This window comes from Trichomycterus rosablanca, chromosome 4 (genome assembly GCF_030014385.1).
Source record: "Trichomycterus rosablanca isolate fTriRos1 chromosome 4, fTriRos1.hap1, whole genome shotgun sequence".
Classification (NCBI taxonomy): domain Eukaryota; kingdom Metazoa; phylum Chordata; class Actinopteri; order Siluriformes; family Trichomycteridae; genus Trichomycterus; species Trichomycterus rosablanca.
In genome coordinates, this window is record NC_085991.1 from 3,956,474 (window position 1) to 3,978,622 (window position 22,149).

General features: G+C 42.5%; 1 protein-coding gene across 1 annotated transcript; it reads left to right on the top strand.

Moving 5' to 3' along the window:
* The first annotated feature begins 1,545 nt into the window (after nt 1–1,545).
* On the top strand, nt 1,546–11,437 carry mfsd8l2 (major facilitator superfamily domain containing 8-like 2). The gene is made up of 11 exons (XM_062992835.1): nt 1,546–1,621; nt 1,768–1,953; nt 3,106–3,168; nt 3,881–4,000; nt 4,136–4,215; nt 5,064–5,328; nt 6,808–6,881; nt 7,629–7,842; nt 10,189–10,311; nt 11,085–11,215; nt 11,339–11,437. Exons 1-11 carry the CDS (start codon nt 1,546–1,548, stop codon nt 11,435–11,437), a joined length of 1,431 nt encoding a protein of 476 aa, XP_062848905.1.
* Nucleotides 11,438–22,149: the final 10,712 nt, after the last annotated feature.

Below are 22,149 nucleotides of genomic sequence, written 5' to 3' on the forward strand. Positions count from 1 at the left end.
TGTAGTGGGTATTTATACTATTGTAATGAGTATTTATACTATTGTAGTGGATATTTATACTATTATAGTGAGTATTTATACTATTGTAGTGGGTATTTATACTATTGTAGGGGGTATTTATACTATTGTAGTGGGTATTTATACTATTGTAATGAGTATTTATACTATTGTAGTGGGTATTTATACTATTGTAGTGGGTATTTATACTATTGTAGTGGGTATTTATACTATTGTAATGAGTATTTATACTATTGTAGTGGATATTTATACTATTTACTCAGTAGTTTTACTACTGAAGTGAGTATTTGTAGTGGATATTTATACTATTGTAATGAGTATTTATACTATTGTAGTGAGTATTTATACTATTGTAGTGGGTATTTATACTATTGTAATGAGTATTTGTACTATTGTAGTGAATATTTGTACTATTGTAGTGAGTATTTATACTATTGTAGTGAGTATTTATACTATTGTAGTGGGTATTTATACTATTGTAGTGGGTATTTATACTATTGTAGTGGGTATTTATACTATTGTAATGAGTATTTATACTATTGTAGTGAGTATTTATACTATTGTAGTGGGTATTTATACTATTAACTCAGTAGTTTTACTACTGAAGTGAGTATTTGTACTATTGTAGTGGGTATTTATACTACTGTAGTGGGTATTTATACTATTGTAGTAAGTATTTATACTATTGTAGTGGATATTTATACTATTGTAGTGAGTATTTATACTATTGTAGTGGATATTTATACTATTTACTCAGTAGTTTTACTACTGAAGTGAGTATTTGTACTATTGTAGTGGATATTTATACTAGTGTAGTGGATATTTATACAGTATTTGTGATAATTATACTATTTAGTGAGTATTTATACTATTGTAGTGGTTATTTATACTGTTTTAGCTGGTATTTATACTATATTAGTGATAATTATACTATTGTAGTGGGTATCATGTGTATTTTTAAATACATATCAGAAAACAGTAGTAAATGAAGTATTGTTTTGAAGCATAAATGTCACCACTGCAGAAATGTCCTCGTTAATGTGCTAGTGAATCTGTTGGAGTTGGAGCTAATATACGATCCATCTTCACTAAAAGGCCTCTCAGATCATCAAGGCACGAAACTGGAACTGTTTTTTGGGTGGAATCGGATTGCACCTCATCTTTTTTTCAGCGTGATTAATATTACATTAGCTGCTCAGTCTACTGTTTCAGGAGTGTTTAGACATTTCAGGGCCGCTCCTGGATGAAGCCGGTTTGGGTTTTATTGTAACTTGTTGTTTACAACGTGAGAAGTTTTCAGATCAGATTAAATCAGACAGGAAGAGGAGGACAAGAGACCAGCAGATTCTGAGTGAAGGAATCTGTGATGCAGGACAGTGTGAGACATTGAGACCGACTCTGTCTGGAGTCGAGTTTTAATTGAGAGCATCACGTCTCTCGTCTGGTCGCTGGAGAAGCGTCGCAGGACAAAATGAAGCAGTGAAGGAGTTTGGAGGAAAGTAACGTTGCTGTAGCTCTGGTGGACGGATGGATTACAAACGTAAGAAGAAACTTTCCTTCATCACAATCGGACTGCTGTTTTTCTTTAGTGGTATCGAATATGGTGAGTCTCAAAATCTCAATACTTAATCAGACAGGAAAGGGGCCTTGAAGGAAATTCCCAATGTAAATAAAGAAAATGCTTTAATAAGTTGAAATCAAATATCAGGACCAAGATGTAATCATCTCTTCTTTGTCTTTACCTTTAAGCCGTTATCCTTCCCACCATATGGAGGTACCTGCAGATTCTGGAAGCTCCTCCATATTTTCTTGGCCTCGGTCTGTCTGCATTCAGTTTCAGTGGACTTGTGTCCGGACCGTTATTCGGGTGCTGGTCCGACAGGACTCGCAATACAAAGTCCATCATCCTTTTCTCCAATCTGTTTGAGATTGTAGGTGAGTATAAAGAAGCGACAATTCCTCAGTTATTAATGTCTTAAATATTCTTGAAATAAAGAATTTTATTTAATAATTTAAAGTGTGTCCTTTGACATAGACAATATAAACTGTCAATTATATTCTATTTATTTATTTTATTAGGATTTTTGTTTACATTCATGACAGGACAGGTAGTTACTGCTTACACAAGATTCATCAGTTCAAGTTTTATATCAAACACAGTCATGGACAATTCTGTATCTTCAATTCACCTCCTTTGCACGTACTGTGGGAGGAAACCGGCGCTCCCGGAGGAAACTTACACAGACACGGGGAGAACATGCAAAGTCCACACAGACAGGAGCTGGACCGTTCCACCTGGGGATCGAACCCAGGACCTTCTTGCTGTAAGGCGAACCACCGTGCTGCCCAACTATATTCTAAAAAATATATATATAATATTATTATATAAGAAGTGTTCTGCAAATTGGTGTCCAGCTATAGATTTTCAGAGGGCCAATCAATAGGAATTTATTGAAAGAGCAATTTCAAATGATAGTAAAGTTGGGCCGAGGTTTAGGAGTCCCAGTTTGCTACTGCACTAAAAGGAGACTAAAAAGTGTTTTTTATTGCCATACAAATTTAAGCTAATATATGCCGTCCGGCTGTTTTACATCATTTTTGCTCAATTTTGCCACTGTACACAACACAGGCAGAATGTATAACAACTTATTATGATCTAATTTCAACCAAAGTCCAGTCAGAGCCTGAAAAATGTTGAATGGTATTGATGCGATTCAGCAAAGACTAATAATTAATCAAAGCATATAAAATGACATAATTTTGTGACATCCGAATCACACAGGTCAAATTATGTTAATAACACTAAACGATACAGCTTCCTTTTTAGAACTGAATCTTTATTGTCACTATACAAGGGTACAATGCAATTTTGCATGGCATCTCTCCAGTTGAGGTAGTAACAACAGTAGAGAAAATAGTAACAATAAAAATTACAAAAAAATATTAACACTCTGTACACTCTGCATAAGTAATTTTCATGTGTATTTATAGATATTAAATACTGTATGTGTGCAAATGCTGCATGGTCCGCATGTATTTTACCACTTAATTCATTAAAAACATTTAAATTTGTGTTTCTTTATACAGGCAACTTCATGTACTTCATGGGCTATTCAAAATGGCTCCTACTGTCCAGCCGACTGGTTGCAGGTGAGAGTAGTTTTACTTATTTCTGTATTTTTTTAACATTTGTTTAATAACAGAGTCTTTATTATTGACGATCCAGAGACTTCAATTACATTTAGAGGTACAGCAGGCAGTGGAAGGGCTAGAAAAAATGGAACATTCAGCTGAAGGTGTAAAAAGTACCTGGACATTATAAAATTAAAAGATTGAAGGATTTAAATGCCTCCCACAACCTACAACTATCTGTTGGAATCCAAAAGCATAATGGGTATTTATACTATTGTAGTGTGTATTTGTACTATTTTAATGGGTATTTATACTATTGTAGTGGGTATTTATACTGCTGTAGTAAGTACTTGTACTACTGCAGTGGGTATTTATATTATTTTAATGGGTACTTCTACTATTGTAGTGGTATTTCTACTATTGTAGTGGGTATTTATACTATTGTAGTGGGTATTTATACTACTGTAGTGAGTATTTGTACTACTGCAGAGGGTATTAATACTATTTTAATGGGTATTAATACTATTGTAGTGATGATTTATACTATTGTTGTGAGGATTTATACTTCTGCAGTGGGTATTAATACTATTGTAGTAAGTATTATTAGAATTTAATCAGGGCTTTAGAACCTGCATTTGCATCTTGTTTGCAAGTCCCACACCCCCACATGTGTTTTTGACCTATTTACGGTGTATTTAAGGTGCCATCTGATAGTATTTTTGTTTTTCAGGCATTGGTACCGGTGCGGGATCGTCCATCTTCAGCTTTTTGACCAGGACCACCGTCCCTGAGGAACGGGCGCGAGTGTTCGCTGCTGTGATGGCGTCACGCCAGGCCGGACTCCTGTTTGGTATGTGCTCATTTTCACCTTCACTTTTAGATAATTAAATAATTACATTTTGGGACCCAGGTCTGTTTTTTGAAGATAAATGATATGAGAGTTTGGTCTGTGTACACTTGTGATGTCATACTTTGTCGTCTTTAGGTCCCGCTTGCAACATTTTTCTGCGCCTGTGCAATTTTCGTCTGGGGCCGTTCGTCGTGAACAAGTACACGGTACCCGGGGTAAGACTGGCACACACACATCATACTATTAACATGCACATTTTTTGGGTAGGGTGGTGCTTCTAATGTTTTGGCTCATCAGTGTGTGTCTTGTCAGTGTTAAGATTTCAGTGATTTCTGAAACGGTTCTATTTTTTTTATATTACTGACACTGCAGTTGAATCCTTACCACTTTACTGGGCTGATAGTTTGAGGTTGGACAAAATTTTGGAATAACCCTGCTTCAATATGTTGCCCACTTTCCGCAATGCTCCATAATTCTACCACTATTTTTTACAGTAGGTACAGTGTTGTTGGGCTTGACTGCCATGCCTGTTTTTTGTGTACCACAAAGCTCCACTGCAGAAATGCATTTTCTTTGGTCCATGTGTTCAGCAACATCCAAGGTTTTAAATCAGAGGCTTTATTTTTGCACTGAAACCTCTAAGCCTAACCTACTTGACTGTGGACAGTGACCCCTGCCTTTCAGAAGCTTGTACTCCCTGACAGACCTGTGTTGTAGTGCTTGGATTATATTTGACCATACAGATAAGGAGACGAAGGTGCACGAAGGCGACTGTTTGGGTTTTCGTCCTAAATTTTCCGTTGTAGTGATTGTGGCTCAGTCCAGTGGGTGCAGGCAAACTAGACCTAATGATTATCAATCAAAGAATTAAGAGCTCATGCCACAAACTTCATTTGTTCAATTCATTTGTTGCTGTATGTATATTTCTGACCTATCAGATTTAATTTCACACCGCAGTCAACTCATGTTAACTATCAGATAACAGACAAGATTGGTACTGTGATATCGATAAGCTGACCATATATTTCTTTATATCTCTTTTCTCTTGCTGCATCTGCTCCAGCTCTTCATGTGTGTCATGTGGGTGTTGCTTCAGTTTGCCGTGATGTTCCTCTACTGGGACCTTCCTCCGCTGGATGAGAACCAAACCGCCCTATGCCGTGTCGGAAAGGAGGACGAGGAACCTCTTGTGGGCCCGGAGGTTGAACCAGGGTCAAGTTCCTATGGCCTGGTGGCGTCTGATCAGACTGAGACGGAACTCTCGAATGACCTGGGGTCATCTCAGCCTGCCCAAGATGACCCATTTGAGAAGTTTAGCGCCAGCCGAGGTGTGTACTGTTCCCGTGTGTTGTATTTGGGCTAGGAGTCTATGCTTTGGATATACACTGATCAGCCATAGCATTAAAGCCACCTCCTTGTTTCTACACTCACTGTCCATTTTATCAGCTCCACTTACCATATAGAAGCACTTTGTAGTTCTACAATTACTGACTGTATTCCATCTGTTTCTTTGCATGCTTTTTTAGCTTGCTTTCACCCTGTTCTTCAGTGGTCAGGACCCCCACAGGACCACCACAGAGCAGGTATTATTTAGGTGGTGGATGATTCTCAGCACTGCAGTGACACTGACATGGTGGTGGTGTGTTAGTGTGTGTTGTGCTGGTATGAGTGGATCAGACACAGCAGCGCTGCTGGAGTTTTTAAACACCTCACTGTCACTGCTGGACTGAGAATAGTCCACAAACCAAAAATATCCAGCCAACAGCGCCTCGTGGGCAGCGTCCTGTGACCACTGATGAGGGTCTAGAAGATGACCGACTCAAACAGCAGCAATAGATGAGCGATCGTCTCTGACTTTACATCTACAAGGTGGACCAACTAGGTAGGAGTGTCTAATAGAGTGGACAGTGAGTGGACACGGTGTTTAAAAACTCCAGCAGCGCTGCTGTGTCTGATCCACTCATACCAGCACAACACACACTAACACACCACCACCATGTCAGTGTCACTGCAGTGCTGAGAATGATCCACCACCTAAATAATACCTGCTCTGTGGTGGTCCTGTGGGGGTCCTGACCACTGAAGAACAGCACGAAAGGGGGCTAACAAAGCATGCAGAGAAACAGATGGACTGCAGTCAGTAATTGTAGAACTACAAAGTGCTTCTATATGGTAAGCTGCAGATAAAATGGACAGTGAGTGTAGAAACAAGGAGGTGGTTTTAATGTTATGGCTGATCAGTGTACCTAGTTGGATCATAAATATGCACTTTGTGTCCAACTCCATCTCTTGTCCTCATTAATGGGCACAAATTCCTGCAGGCACACATTATAAAAAGCTTCCCAGAAGAGTGCAGATATCGCTGTAGTGGACGGCAGTTCCGTCTTAGTGTTCATTGTTTTTGAATAAGATGTCCAGTCAGTGGTCAGGTGTCCACACACTTTTGTACTTGTGGTTATATGGTGTATAAAAATGGTTTCCATTCCCCCCGGGGCCGAGTGAGCTGATCCAGGCTGTACGTGGATGTGTGTGATGAATCACTTTGTATTGATTCTCATGCTGTGACTGAAGGAGATGAACTGAGTGTCTGTCAGGGTTTCAGATGTACTGTGAGAGTCTGCAGCTCCTTTAAACTCAGGCCAGACCTTTTCCACACACACACACACACACACACACACACACACACACACACACACACACACACACACACACACACACACACACACTCTCTCTCTCTCTCTCTCTCTCTCTCTCTCTCTCTCTCTCTCTCTCTCTCTTTGTCTTTATTTAACTCTGGTTTTGTGTAGAGTTCCTGAGGGAGGAAGTGGTGGTTCTCCTCACCGCCCAGTTCATCACCCTCTTCAATCAAACTGCACTTGAGGTGAGAGCGACCAGCATCCACTCTTCACTGAGAAGTTCCAGTCAAACCAGTGGAATCACAGACTGTCCAGCGTCACCTTAAGAATCAGCGGCCAGTTCCAGACACCTGAAGGGGTCAAAATTAGGTGGTGGCTGGCTTGATATGTCTCGGAGGAAGCATGTGCTGGCCATTCAGATCAATGCTCACTGTGTGATGACAGGCCAAATATGCGGAAGAATTGGGTATGTCTAAATTACAAAATAAAGTGGGATGGAAGGTAAAAACACACCTGATGTTTAGTTCATGTTTGCCACTGTTGGGCCCTTGATCAAGGCCCTCACCCCTCAAATGCTTAGACAATATACTGTCAAAGGCCTACTGTTGGGCCCTTGAGCAAGGCCCTCAACCTTCAACTGCGCAACCACTGCACAACCACTGTTGGACCCTTGAGCAAGGCCCTCACCCTTCAACTGCGCAACTACTGCGCAACCACTGTTGGGCCCCTGAGCAAGGCCCTCACCCCTTATATGCTTAGACAATATACTGTCCCTGTTGGACCCTTGAGCAAGGCCCTCATCCCTCAAGTGTGCAACCACTGGGCAACCACTGTTGGGCCCTTAAACAAGGCCCTCAACCGTCAAATGCTTAGACAATATACTGTCAAGGGCCGACTGTTGGGCCTGTCAAGGGCCTCAATTGCTTGAGCAGTACTGTAAGTCGCTATGGATAAAAGCGTCTACTAAATGTAAATCTTCACCCCCCTTGTAGACTATAGTGACCCCACTGACACAGAAGTACTTCGGCTTCGCTGAGCTGGGGAACAGCGTGATGTACGGACTGTGTGGCGTGGAGGTGATCGCCGGGTTCTTCCTGGTGCGTTGGCTGAGCCGGGCGTGGGAGGAGCGGGCGCTGCTGGCCACGGGCCTTCTCATCAGCTGTGCGGCCTGCGTCTGGTGCCTCATTTTCCTTGCCGACCCCAGGGGTGAGTATTTGTCTGTCCGTGTGTGTGTGTGTGTGTGTGTGTGTGTGCGTGTGTGTGGTGGAGTGTGAGACCACGCTTGGCCGCTTGCCCGAGCAGGCTGGCATGCACCTGTGCTCGGACATCTACAATATGCTGGCTCTGTTTGATGCCAGGTGGTGAGAGTGTAGCGATGCTGTTTTCTTGCTGCAGTTGTCGGTTGTTTTTTGATCAGATGAGCAACCGCACAAAAACGCAGCACAAACAGTCAGATCCAGAACTGCTACCTTTGGTAAAAAAGGGGGATGGGGGTCAAAATGAGGCACTTCTTATTACCGAATCTCTCCAGAACCTACGGGTTCCTACATCCCCTCAAATGGACTCTTCAAATCACAATTTAGATCTTCTGGTACTTTATAAAGTCCATTATGTCCATCATGTATCCTACTAATTTTTCCAGGGGCCCCTGTAAGAAAAAGATCCCTAAATCATGACACCAACCACCCGTCACCACTTAGAGCGCCATTTGAGTGCCTAAAAATCTATATTTTATATTTAAATAATTAATTTTTTGCCTTTTCCCCTAATTTTCTTTCCAATCTAGTCGTATCCAGTTACCTTTATAATGACGTTGACTTCCAATCTGACCGAGGAGAACCGTGACTAACACACGCCCCTCTGACACGTGTGCAGTAGCCGACCGCTTCTTTTCACCTGCACCAGGCGGGCTTATATGTGAATCAGTCTCGCATATGGAGAGTCACACACTGATCCCATCGTCCCTCGCCCCTAATGCGGGTGCCATCAATCAGCCAGCAGAGGTCGCAAATGCAGCATTTATGAGGAATCCCCAATCATTGTTCGTGTAGGTGCCCAGCCTGCCGGTAGCGGAGCTGAGATTCGAACCCACAAGTTCGAGACGTCAGCTCTGGTGTGCTGGCGTGTTTTACCGCAGCGCCACCTGAGCACCCCTAAAACGCCATTTGACTGCCTAAAAATCTATATCTTATATTTCATGTATTTATATGTAAATATTATTTTCTTGATGTTGCATTCCATTCAAATTTTAGTATGAAATTAACCTCAAAGGTCTTTTTTACCCAAGTTTTCCATGAGTGCTAATAATAATATATGCCTATTCAGTCAAAAAACTATACGTCATGGACGCAGTGGTCTAATTCGCCAGTCCGTCACTGAGATTGATCGAATGGAGTCTTATTGCGTCCTAACATCCCTGTTTGAATGAGAGATAAGAGATGGTTGGTCCGCAGATAGTACTGCGTGGTTCTCTGTATAGATATGACTAGATTGGGAAGAAAGGAATAAAATGTGAAAAAACGTCGGATCAGGCATTAATCACAATCAGTGTACCAATTCATCCCAAAGACGTTTATCGAGCTTGATGTCAGGGTTCTGTGCAGGCCACTGAGGTTCATTCCAACCAGACTCTTCAAATCATGTGTGCATAGACCTTGCTTAGTAAAGATGGAACAGGAAAGGGCCTTCCCCAATCTGCTGCCACAAAGTTTTAGGCATGCTATTTATTATACACTCATCGAGCACTTTATTAGGTACACCTGTCTGGTACACACTTTTATTGATCATTATATAAGCTACACCTACAATACAGATGAAATCATTAAGTATACAATTACTGACTGTTACCAATGTGTTGCTCTGTAGACTTTATCATCCCCTCTCTACCCTATTTATCAATCAAAAGCAAACCCCGCTGACCAGATATTACAGGATGGTGGATCATTCTCAGCAATAATGTGGCGATAATATAGTAGTGCGTGTCATTCTGGTATGAGTGTAGCAGGTGCAGCAGTGTTGTTGGGATTTTTAATTACTATTTGAATGTACTGGCCTCATTATAAGGAACTCGTACCCTGGTTGTACTAGAACTATTGTCTTTCTTATCAAGTACATTTCTATACTAATTGTAGCTTATACAATAATCAATGAATGCACCAGATAGCATACCTAATAAAGTGCATGTTGAGAGTATATGATTAATTTATGCATTATGAGCAAAGGGCGTGGCTGGAATTATAACTATTGACCATGCACTCTATATATATCAAGGAAGTAGCCATGAATTAAACATTGGGTGACGTAAGGGGGGATGAGGGGGCATTCTAAAACATTCCTGCCATATTAACAACTGATTGGAACAATGACGAGTCCTAAAATTACAGAAAGCTCATGAGTGGAATATGTTTGTGTTGGGGGAACATTTTTATATGTGGGGGGGGTTATTTCAAGCTCATGCTCACCAATATATATTGTGATTACGGCCTTGATGTATATAACACGTACATATATGACTATATTTACTATATATTTGTATGTAAATGTGTTATTAAGGCGGTTTTGCATTGGAGTTGACCGTGTTCGTTATCGGAGTGTTCCTGCAGCTGCTGGGGCTTCCCTTCGTCTCCGTGTCCCAGGTCTCCCTCTTCTCCAAGGTCACCGCTGAGAAGACACAAGGTTTGTGGAAGCAGGACATGAATATAATGTCCTAAACGCCTCGGCTCTCCTCGGGGACTGGTTACACCGGCAGTCTTAAACATTCTCGAGCAGAATTTTATTTATTCATGTTTAGTAGCTGCTGTGTCAGCGTGGGAAACATTTGTGCACTGAGTCTTCCTCTGTAATGCCTCATACGGTCGAGGAGTCTCCAGACTCCAGACCTCCAGGCTCCTGGGTGGGTTTCTGTTTTGTGGACCTCCCTTGGCCACAAAAAGAGGGACTCAACTGTTCCTTGGTGTTTAGCCTCAGCAACAGTCCTGAGTTTGTGCTCGTCAGACTATGTTGTGTGGACAGCTCTAGCTTTTTGGCAGCGGTAGCCAGAGATTTATTTCAAATCTCCTGGTACTTTATGAAGTCCGTGAAGCCATGTATCCTACTAAGGTTTCCAGGCTTTTGTAACCATAACCAACAGTGGGAGCATTGACTTCCCTCTTGCACGGCCCATGGCGGTGTAAAGCTTGCTGGAAAAACATACATCTGGCCAACCTTTGCGGAGCTCCGTAGGGAAAACAGCTCCCTGTCATGATTGAACCAAACTTGTTGTGTAAGGGTTTGTTGGATAAAGTACTAGACTAATAATCAAAAGGTTGCTAGTTCAAGCCCGACCACTGCCAGGTTGCCACTGTTGGGCCCTTGAGCAAGGCCCTTAACCCTTAATTGCTCAGACTGTATACTGTCACAGTACTGTAAGTCACTTTGAATATAAATGTTAATGTTGTGTGTACGTGCAGGTTTTAGTCAGGGTGTGCGGCGCTCCGTCGGAGGTCTGGCCACCATCCTGGGTCCACTTTGGGCTGGTGGTCTGACTGGGAATCTGTACGTGATGCTGGGAATGATGCTGTTTCTTCTCACGCTCATAACGGTCAGTGAGAACCTCACGCTTGCAAGCTTTGGTATGGCTGTCCACAGTCAGGCAGGCTTTACACTGCCACAGGTTTGAGTATTCGGATATGTTGAGCTTGCTGTGTGTTTGATGTTCGCTCAGATCATGATGGCGCTGTCCTACGAGAAGCTGGTGGAGCCCCCCGTGGTCCTGCATGCTAACGACTCTGAGAGCGATAGAAGACAACGTCGTGCATGCTGAAGGTCTCAGGTGAGGAGGCGCCATCGACCGCTGGCTATTCTAATGCATGGCGGTCCATTCTAGTTTTTCATCCCAGTTTGACCGTTTGTTGAATCCCAGTTAGGTCAAGTGATGTCTGTTAATTGACAGTTAGGTGACTGCTGAAGTCAATACGACTGGATCTTATGAGCCCAGCTTACCCATGGTGCATTGCGAATGCATTGATTTCCTATACAAAACAATAAAAGAAAGTAGTTCACATGGTCAGATGCAAAGTACCAGACATACCACACACAACACCATCTGTCTGTCTGCCTGTCTATCCATTTGTCTGTCTGTCTATCTATCTGTCTGTCTATTTATCTATCTATCTCTCTGTCTGCCTGCCTGCCTGTTTTTATGTCTGTCTATCTATCTATTTATCTGTCTGTCTGTCTGTCTATCCATCCATCCGCCTGTCTATCTATCTATCTATCTATCTATCTATCTATCTATCTATCTATCTATCTATCTATCTATCTATCTATCTATCTATCTATCTATCTATCTATCATCTGTCTGTCTGTCTGTCTGTGTCTGTCTGCCTGCCTAATAATCTGTCTGTCTGTCTGCATAATCTGTCCGTCTGTCTATCCATCTCTCTGTATATCTGTTTGTGCCTATCCATCTGTCTGTCTGTATATCTATCTGTGCCTAATTATCTGTCTGTCTGTCTGTCTATCTATCTAATTGTCTGTCTGTAAGTCTGTTTATCAATCTGTCTGTCTGTCTGTCTGTCTGTCTGTCTGTCTGTCTGTCGGTCTGTCTGTCTGTCTGTCTATCTATCTATCTATCTATCTATCTATCTATCTATCTATCTATCTATCTATCTATCTATCTATCTATCTATCTATCTATCTATCTATCAATACCTGCTGTCTGTCTATCTGCCTGCCTGTCAGTCTATCTCTCTCTATGTCTATGTCTGTCTGTCTATCATAAGTTAGCTGGTCTATGAGGTGCTTTACATTTAAAGGGCCGCAACAGATGATGAATTTTACTTTACTGATCTGTTAGTACATCAGAGAGTCTCCAGATGTTCAGTGGAATTAAAAGATCTATGATTTATTTATGAATGTTTAGGACAGCATCTCTCGGTGGTCTGTCTGGCTGGACTGTGTTTGGTACTGGGTGGAACAGATGCTGGAGCGGTGGTGGTGACAGGCTCGTGCCAGCGGCAGCAGACCTTGTGAACAGCAGGAGAGATGGACATGGACGTGGACACACACACACACACACACACACACACACACACACACACACACACACACACACACACACACCAAGCACCTTAAACAGCCCAGTCATTCATGTTTTTCATCTATGTGTGATGCATGTTTACAAACCCGGTTTCAAAACAGTTAGGACAGTAGGTATAAAGCTTTTAAAGGTTTAATTAAAAACAGCACAGTAGATTTGGTAAATAATGTAAATATACATTAATTGTCTTTTTTACAACCTCTTCATCCCGGTCAGTGAGGCGGTGGGTCCGGTTCATTGGGCGAAAGGCAGAAAACACCCTGGACAGGCAGAAAAGTCCATCATGGAGCACACACACACAAACACACAAACACACACACACACACACTTAGGGCAATTTTTAGTCCTTGGACTTGTGGGAGGAAACCGGAGCACCCGGAAGAAACCCACACTGACTCAGGGAGAACATGCAAACTCTACACAGAAAAAACCCTGGCCACCCATCTGGGAATTGAACCCAGGACCTTATTGCTGTGAATCATGTTGCCCTTTAAATATTTCTACACTAAACTCTGCAAAATGGTAAAAAATAAACCAAAACAGGTGATGCTCTTACTGGGTATAAAAAAGCATTAAATTGGCTTAACTAGTAAATGTGCGTCTGTACAGAGGTGTTACAGGGGTTGGGAAACTTTGTTCTTTATTAAATAAAATCATATTTTTAAAATGTGTTGACAGCTGGGTTGGTTATCCGGAAGGTCGCTGTTTCAAACCCCAAAACTGCCAAGTTTACACTCACCGTTGGGCCCTTGAGTGAGGCCCTTAACCTTTAATAGCTTGGATTATATTCGGTCACAACTGTAAGTTGCTTTAAACACTGAATGCATACACACACACACACACACTTACACCATACACACACGCTTGCATGTTATTCACTGATATCCTTCTGTACTCATACACACACAATCTCACACACACACACACATACACACACACACACTTGCATGTTATTCAATGATATCATTCTGTACTCATACACACACAATCACACACACACACACACACACACATACACAATCACATACACACACACACACTTGCATGTTATGCACTAATATCATTCTGTACTCATACACACACAATCACACTCACACACACACACACACACTTGCATGTTATTCAATGATATCATTCTGTACTCATACACACACAATCACACACACACACACACACACACACACACTTGCATGTTATTCAATGATATCATTCTGTACTCATACACACACAATCACACACACACACACACACACACACACGCACACACACACACTTGCATGTTATTCACTAATATCATTCTGTACTCATACACACACAATCACACTCACACACACACACACACTTGCATGTTATTCAATTATATCATTCTGTACTCATACACACACAATCACACACACACACACACACACACACACACACACACACTTGCATGTTATTCAATGATATCATTCTGTACTCATACACACACAATCACACACACACACACACACTTGCATGTTATTCAATGATATCATTCTGTACTCATACACACACAATCACACACACACACACACACACACACACACACACACACTTGCATGTTATTCAATGATATCATTCTGTACTCATACACACGCACACACACACACACACACACACGCACACACACACACTTGCATGTTATTCACTGATATCCTTCTGTACTCATACACACAATCTCACACACACACACACACACACACACACACACACACACACACACACACACACACACACACACACGCTTTGTTCTCACTGTGTTACTTTGAGGTTATGTATGCAGATGTTGTACAGATGAGGGCGCTATTGTGCTATTCCGCAATCCTGAAGTGTTTGGGTGGGTTTATGTGTGTGAGGAAAAAAGTGTGAATGAAATACGAAATTAAAAGGAAATTAAATCCAGCACAAGTCTCTCCGACACAAACCAAACGATGCTGTAATGTTCCCGTTTTTATGTGTGTTTACTTTTAATAAGCTCTGGAGCTGCGCCTGAACGATTCGTTTTCTTTCTTCCTTCTGACAATCGCAGATTAAATTCGATGAAATCGCAGTACTGAGCGAAGCGAGCTGAATTTTAACGACGCCGTCGAGCGGCTTTTCATTATAACCGGAGAATTGATTCAGATTTTTGGGACTTCTGTCACCGGGTCGACGTTTAACCTTCGCCTCTTTGATCCAGATTAGCTCTGGGTCCGGCGTCTCTGCGTGTGGCCCGGCGACTGTCACGTCGCAGTCCGGCTTCCAACAGATTTACGATTCGACGGCGAAACCCCGCGGCCTGTTAATGCGCTTCATTTAAAAAGCGGCGTCGTGTTATTCATCATAACCCTCTCATAATTCCGCCAGCCACGCCGGCCTGATGTTGAGTGACGGTTCGATAATGATACCCCCTCCGCTCCCCGCTGCGCCGGAGAAGGTAAATATTTATGATCCCTCGCGTCTCTGCTCTTAATAAACGCTTTACTCTCCGGTTACGTTTCTGATTTTCACTCGCTCGACGGTTTGCACACTTTATTTTCACATACTTTCAAATCCTCCCGTTCTTTAGCCTCACATCAGGATGATCTGTAGTATGAATGTACCAATCGTTTTCACGTTTCTCTGTACTAAGAAAGGAACGTCTGACGTGTTCACTCGCTCGTTACACAACTCCGTAGTGTGTTTTCATTATTTTTTAGAGCAAACGGCACACAATGCTTCCAAGGCATGTTTTCCTGTGAACTTTGGTGACCCCTGCTGGTGGTTGTACAACAACCACAATGGGTGAGCGGGGTGGCAAGCTAGCACATCTACATATCACTCTGATATGTGTAGAGACATCAGCCACATGTTTTCACCAGTCTGAGCGTGTATGGGTGACCATGCTACGTATTCTTATTCGTCTTCTTCTGCACCCGTGGCAGTTCCTCTACCAGACTGTAGGTGTTGCTGTTTTCAGATTTTTTTGACATGCACTTCCCCCTTTTGCACCACAGTTCAGTCATGCCCCCCTCCCCCCCACCAACTTTCTCCAACTAGTCGCTTCTTTTCACCTGGCAGGGGCGGAGCCTTACAGAGCACAGAATCGTGCAGTATTGCCCCTTGACCACACAGCAGAGGCCGGACCTGCTCCAGCGATGAGCGGCCTCGCAAAGGCCGGTCGATAGCACGCAGAGGATTCAAACCCTGGATCGCAGTGATAGTGTACTGCTGCACCACTTTAGCGGCCTTAATAATTACATTAATATTTTAATTACATTAATTAATAGAAATAGTAATAATAATAACGGCAGTAATAGTAAAAAATTTAACCACTTAGCAACATGCTAGCTAACTGAAGCTGGCTTTAGTTTGACATGTCACCGTAGCTGTCCAGATTGTCCGTTTTAGCCTGCAGAACTGCCGCTTACTGGATGTTTTTCTGCACCGTTCTGTGTATGACATACAAATTCTTTAGAGCAGTTGTAGCATAGTGGTTAAGGTACTGGACTAGTAATCAAAAGGCAGATGGTTCAAGCCTCACCACTGCCAGGTTGCCACTGTTGGGCCCTTGAGCAAGGCCCTTAACCGCCAATTGCTCAGACAGTGTACTGTCACAGTACTGTCAAAAATGTAAATGTAATGTAAATACTTCAGCCTGGTCAAAGTTGGTCACCCATATGACCCTTTTTTGCCCTGTATAATTTCATACTGCCCACTTGTGGTCGCCCATCCAGCGGTTGAGTAAGCACGATGTATGATGTACAGGACACACATGAGAGACGTCAACAAGGACGTGTTAGGAACCGAAACAGAACAGCGAAACATCTGTTTAACTGATGCGTTTGTCATTTACTGAAGCCTTTTGAAGCTTTTAAGACAGAAGAAAAGCCTTTAATGGGAATAAAGGGGAATAAGAACGAGCCTCTCTTCATAAAAGAAGGGACGGTTTCATAACGCGTGCAGCCGCCTGACGTTTTTATTGTGGCAGATTTATGCACTCGGACTGCAAATGTCATAAAGAGGCAGCGAGCCGCGCTCACACACGACACAAAATCTTCTCTGACAAGTGTGTCAGCCGTCACGGAACAGTCTGGAATTGGACGTGTCGGCTGAGTATGCTGAACATCAAAAAAAACACGGCGCGGGCAGCTAAAGGGCAGAGCGGCGGAGACCGGGGCGGCCAGGCGGAGGATTCGGGTGGGTTAGGGTCGGGAGTCACATGCTGGAGCGGTTAGCCGTGTGGAGATAATGCGGCACTAGCATATGATTTACATTTCTGATTGGGGTGAAACTGGCTCACAGACGTGATACACATACACACACATACACACACATACACACACACACACACACACACACATACACATACAAATACACACACACACACATACACATACAAATACACACACAAATACACACATGCATAAACACATACATAAATACACACGCACATACATACATAAATACGCACACATATATACACAAACATACATAAATACACACACATACATTCATACATACACACACATACATACATACACACATACATTAAAAACACACATACATAAATACACACACATACATTCATACCTACACACACATAGATACATACACACATGCATATACACATATATACACACATACACACACATACACCTACACACACATGCACACACATACATACACACACATAAATACACACATACATAAATACACGTACATACATACATAAATACACACATACATAAATACACGTACACATACATAAATACACACACATACATTCATACATACACACACATACATACACACACACATACACACATACATAGTTACACGCACACACATACACACACATAAATACACACATACACACACATGCATATACACATATATACATACATACACACACATACACCTACACACATACACATGCACACACATACATACACACACATATATACACACACACACACACACACATAAATACACACATACATACACACACATACACCTAAATACACACACACACACATAAATAAACACATACATACATACACACACACATGCATACATAAATACACACAAACACACACATACAAAAATACACCCCCCCTACACACACACACACATAAACTTCTTAGAAACACCCTATTAACCATCGGAGATACCACAGCAACCACCTAGTAACATGCCAAAGCAACTACCTGAGCTACAATTGCAAACGCTCTGGCAATCCCAGCATTCAGTGCGGCACGACTTTTCTCACAAAAAATGACAAATATGACAATTGAATGGAATGTGGAGCAACCAAAAGAGTTATTTTCAAATGTGAATAAATCTTCATTGATGTTTAAATTGTATAAAGGTGTAATTATACGAGTGTCTTTATTTGTAAATTCGGGCTCGTCAGGGACAGTTTAACCGTTTTCGGTACACAGAGGGAGACTTTAGGTGGCGTGCTAGCGGGTTGTGCTGCCTCAGCCTGTCGGTTTGAATGTTCTGAGGCTAACTGTGTTAGCTTAGTAAGCTAAAACTGTAGTGACGTAATCGCTGTCTAAGTAGTGTGTCTAAATAATCTGCCTTATAAGCTTCATGTCATCTACTGAGGCAGCTCACTAAGTTTTCAGACAGACCACAGATATCTACAAATTGTCTGACGTTGCAGTGATTTTAATCCCTGCATATTTTATACAGGACTAAAGATCGAGCGTATAAACGTGAGCTGGAAAATAACGTAATAATAAAAATCCTCCACGTTTATGTATCTTGATTTCTGGAGCTGAATTTCCTCCTGTTTTTACTCTCCTCTCTGATTCAGAGGTGTAATCTGATTAAACGTTCACGTGGACGTTATTACAGACTGATAAACATGTCAGATGAGGTCAACAAGTGATCGATCGCTAATCTTATTACAGCACCGTTCTCGAGCCGGCGTCCCTCACACACACACACACACACACGTACGCAGCATTCGCACCCATTTCTCATGCCACCAAACCACATTACCTGTGCATTACCTGTATGAGGACAAATCCCCTCGTCCTGTTGCGCTTAAAATCGACTCCTGAATCAACCTTGAAAGGATGCAGCTGCCTCCATTTGTCTTCATTCCAGCTGACAGCTAATCTATTAGTCCTGATCATGCAGGCTGCCATATTGGGGATTACCAGATCTCCACACCGAGCTCGTAGCTTAGAAAACGAGCCGCCTGACGCAGGACGGCACTTTGTTTACCACCACGCGCCACACCAACACCAGCTGGAATGTTAAACACTCGTCCTGAGGAGGAAATTATTTTATTTCCCTTACACCCCGGTTTGGATATTCTCACGCTGGCCGAGGGGACAATAGGGGTCGCTGTTGTGGTGGCAAGTAGGCTGTACCCGATGCCAGTGGTCCCCAACAACAGGGCCACAGACCAGTACCCAGCCGTGGGTGATTTATTACCAGGCCACACAGATTCTCTTTTAATAACATCCGTCTGTTCCTGACGTGTTTGACACATATTTCAGTCGCGATACCACAAAATTAAGCCCACAATCCAGCTAAAATGAAGCTCATGGTTGCCTGTTTGTGATGCACTTTGCTCATCGTATCATTTTATTTTAAATCCTGCCGCCCCTGTCGGTCCATGAAATTATATCTCTATCTGTATGAAACTGGTCTGTGGTGCAAATCAGACAACTGTGAGGTAGCGGGTCAGACGCCATCCGGATGCCATCCGACTGGTTTGTTGTGGAGGAACTCCAGTGGACCGCACAGAGTCCTGACCTCATCTTTACTAAACCCGATCGTAATGAAGCGAAACGTCGTTAATCAAGAGGCTTTCTTTTTTTCAACATCAGTGCCTGACCTCACGATGATCTTCAGACTGAATGGGCACAAACCTCCACAGATGGATGCCAAGATTTGTAGAGAGCTCACAGCTAATGCCACAAAGCAAAGGAGGTCGACTCTATATTGCACACTGTACTGGTTTAAACTGCAACTTTTAGTCTTACTACCTTAGTTTTGTCTAAACTTGTTTGTTATTTTTAGATACACACTGATCATCCTCCTTGTTTCTACACTCACTGTCCATTTTATCAGCTCCACTTACCATATAGAAGCACTTTGTAGTTCTACAATTACTGACTGTAGTTCATCTATTTCTCTGCATGCTTTGTTAGCCCCCTTTCATGCTGTTCTTCAATGGTCAGGACCCCCACAGGACCCCCACAGAGCAGGTATTATTTAGGTGGTGGATAATCCTCAGCACTGCTGTGACACTGACATGGTGGTGGTGTGTTGGTGTGTGTTGTGCTGGTATGAGTGGATCAGACACAGCAGTGCTGCTGGAGTTTTTAAACACCATATTGTCACTGCTGGACTGAGAATAGTCCACCAACCAAATATATCCAACCATCAGCGCCCCATAGGCAGCTTCATGTGACCACTGATGAAGGTCTGGAAGATGACCAACTCAAACAGCGGCAATAGATGTGCGATCGTCTCTGACTTTACATCTACAAGGTGGACGAACTAGGTAGGAGTGTATATTAGAGTGGACAGTGAGTGGACACGGTGTTTAAAAACTCCAGTAGCGCTGCTGTGTCTGATCCACTCATACCAGCACAACACACACTAACACACCACCACCATGTCAGTGTTACTGCAGTGCTGAATCATCCACAACCTAAATAATACCTGCTCTGTGGTGGTCCTGTGGGGGTCCTGACCATTGAAGAACAGGGTGAAAGCAGGTTAAAACAGTATGTAGAGAAACAGATGGACTACAGTCAGTAATTGTAGAACTACAAAGTGCTTCTATATGGTAAGTGGAGCTGATAAAATGGACAGTGAGTGTAGAAACAAGGAGGTTTTTCTGGTCAGTGCAGCAGTTGAAACCCTGAATGATGAACCTGAATCGGTTCTGTTGTTCTCAGTCGATAACCTCCTCACAGGTTACCGTCGGATGAAAGTTTCCTCCAAGCGAATCCATCTCAGCCATCCAGCGGCTCCGGCCTTCAGGACGTCGACTCGATAAGTTCAAACGTCTCCGAGGGATCATCTGACAAACTTCAGCTAATAAAGTCCTGGATGTTTGGAAAGTGGGGAGAAGCCAGTGGGGGGTCAGCAAGGTCGTATTAAAACCAGCGCTGGAATCCGGCCCGGCTCCACATCCACAGCGGTTATCAATTATGGATGGTGGAATTCTGTTCGATGTGCGCCTGTCGACGCGAGCGGCCAAGACGAGGGGGGAGACGAGAGACAAAGGAAGTGAGAAACGGAGGAGGACGTGAAGGCTGGGTGATGTCTCACAGTCAGGTTTTTAAAAATGCTGAACCCCAGACTGAGAAGCCGATGCAGAGCATCTTCCAACTTATCTAGACAGACCATACACTCAGTATAAAACGGTATCATCCAAGGACTAATTATGCTACACTTTACCCAGCATACACTAAACATCATATGTGACTGAAACGAGGCGGCACGGTGGCTAAGTGGGTAGCACTGTCGCCTCACAGCCAGAAGGTCCTGGGTTCGATCTCCAGGTGGGGCGATCCGGGTCCTTTCTGTGTGGAGTTTGCATGTTCTCCCCGTGTCCGCGTGGGTTTCCTCCAGGTGCTCCGGTTTCCTCCCACAGTCCAAAGACATGCAAATGAGGTCAATTAGAGATACAAAATTGTCCATGACTGTGTTTGATATAAACCTTGTGAACTGATGCATCTTGTGTAATGAGTGACTACCGTTTCTGTCATGAATGTAACTGAAGTGTAAAACTTGACGTTAAAATCCTAATAAACAAACAAACAAACAAACTCATGAAACGTTACAAATAGATTATAAAAATACCTCCAAACATGCATATCAGAATAAACAAACAACATTACACGCTCTCTCCACATATATGTATATTTGTATATATAATTTATCGTAGCTAACACATCATTAGTGTCCGTCATACCCGCAATATTCATACATCACAGTCAATATAAGTTGAGAGGGTGCTATACAGTACTTTTACTCACTTTTGGGTCAATTACGCACAGCAAATAAACGTATTAACACCCAACGTTTCCATGCAACCTGTTTGGTCTCTCCATTTTAAGAATTCCCAAGATCTTGCCACAGAAATCCCAAGATTATACTTAAAATCCAGAGTTGACTGAAAGAGAAAAAGCGGGATCATTATCAGTATTAATATTTACAAATTGTAATATAAAAAAAATATTTTAATGTCTTTCAAACCCAGAGAGTGTCCTATCTAATCTGATTAGCCATATAAATGGCCAGTAGAGCTGGACGGTTCCTGAATCACCCGGGTTAATGATTCGAATCTTTGTACTGAATCAGGAATCACGAGTCCGAAATCTCAATTAACCCGGATCCTATGAGTCCTCTGACTGGCTGCTGCTAAGTACACAAGGAGAATGAACAGGCTCACCAAAACCGACTTCACTCCAGTCCAT

Bases quoted from the DNA above. Each gene is read 5' to 3' on its own strand.
- mfsd8l2 (XM_062992835.1), top strand. From the start codon at position 1,546: ATGGATTACAAACGTAAGAAGAAACTTTCCTTCATCACAATCGGACTG. The intron at 4,001-4,135 runs GTATGTGCTCAT...TGTCGTCTTTAG, and splicing joins CCAGGCCGGACTCCTGTTTG to GTCCCGCTTGCAACATTTTT. The intron at 11,216-11,338 runs GTCAGTGAGAAC...ATGTTCGCTCAG, and splicing joins TTCTTCTCACGCTCATAACG to ATCATGATGGCGCTGTCCTA.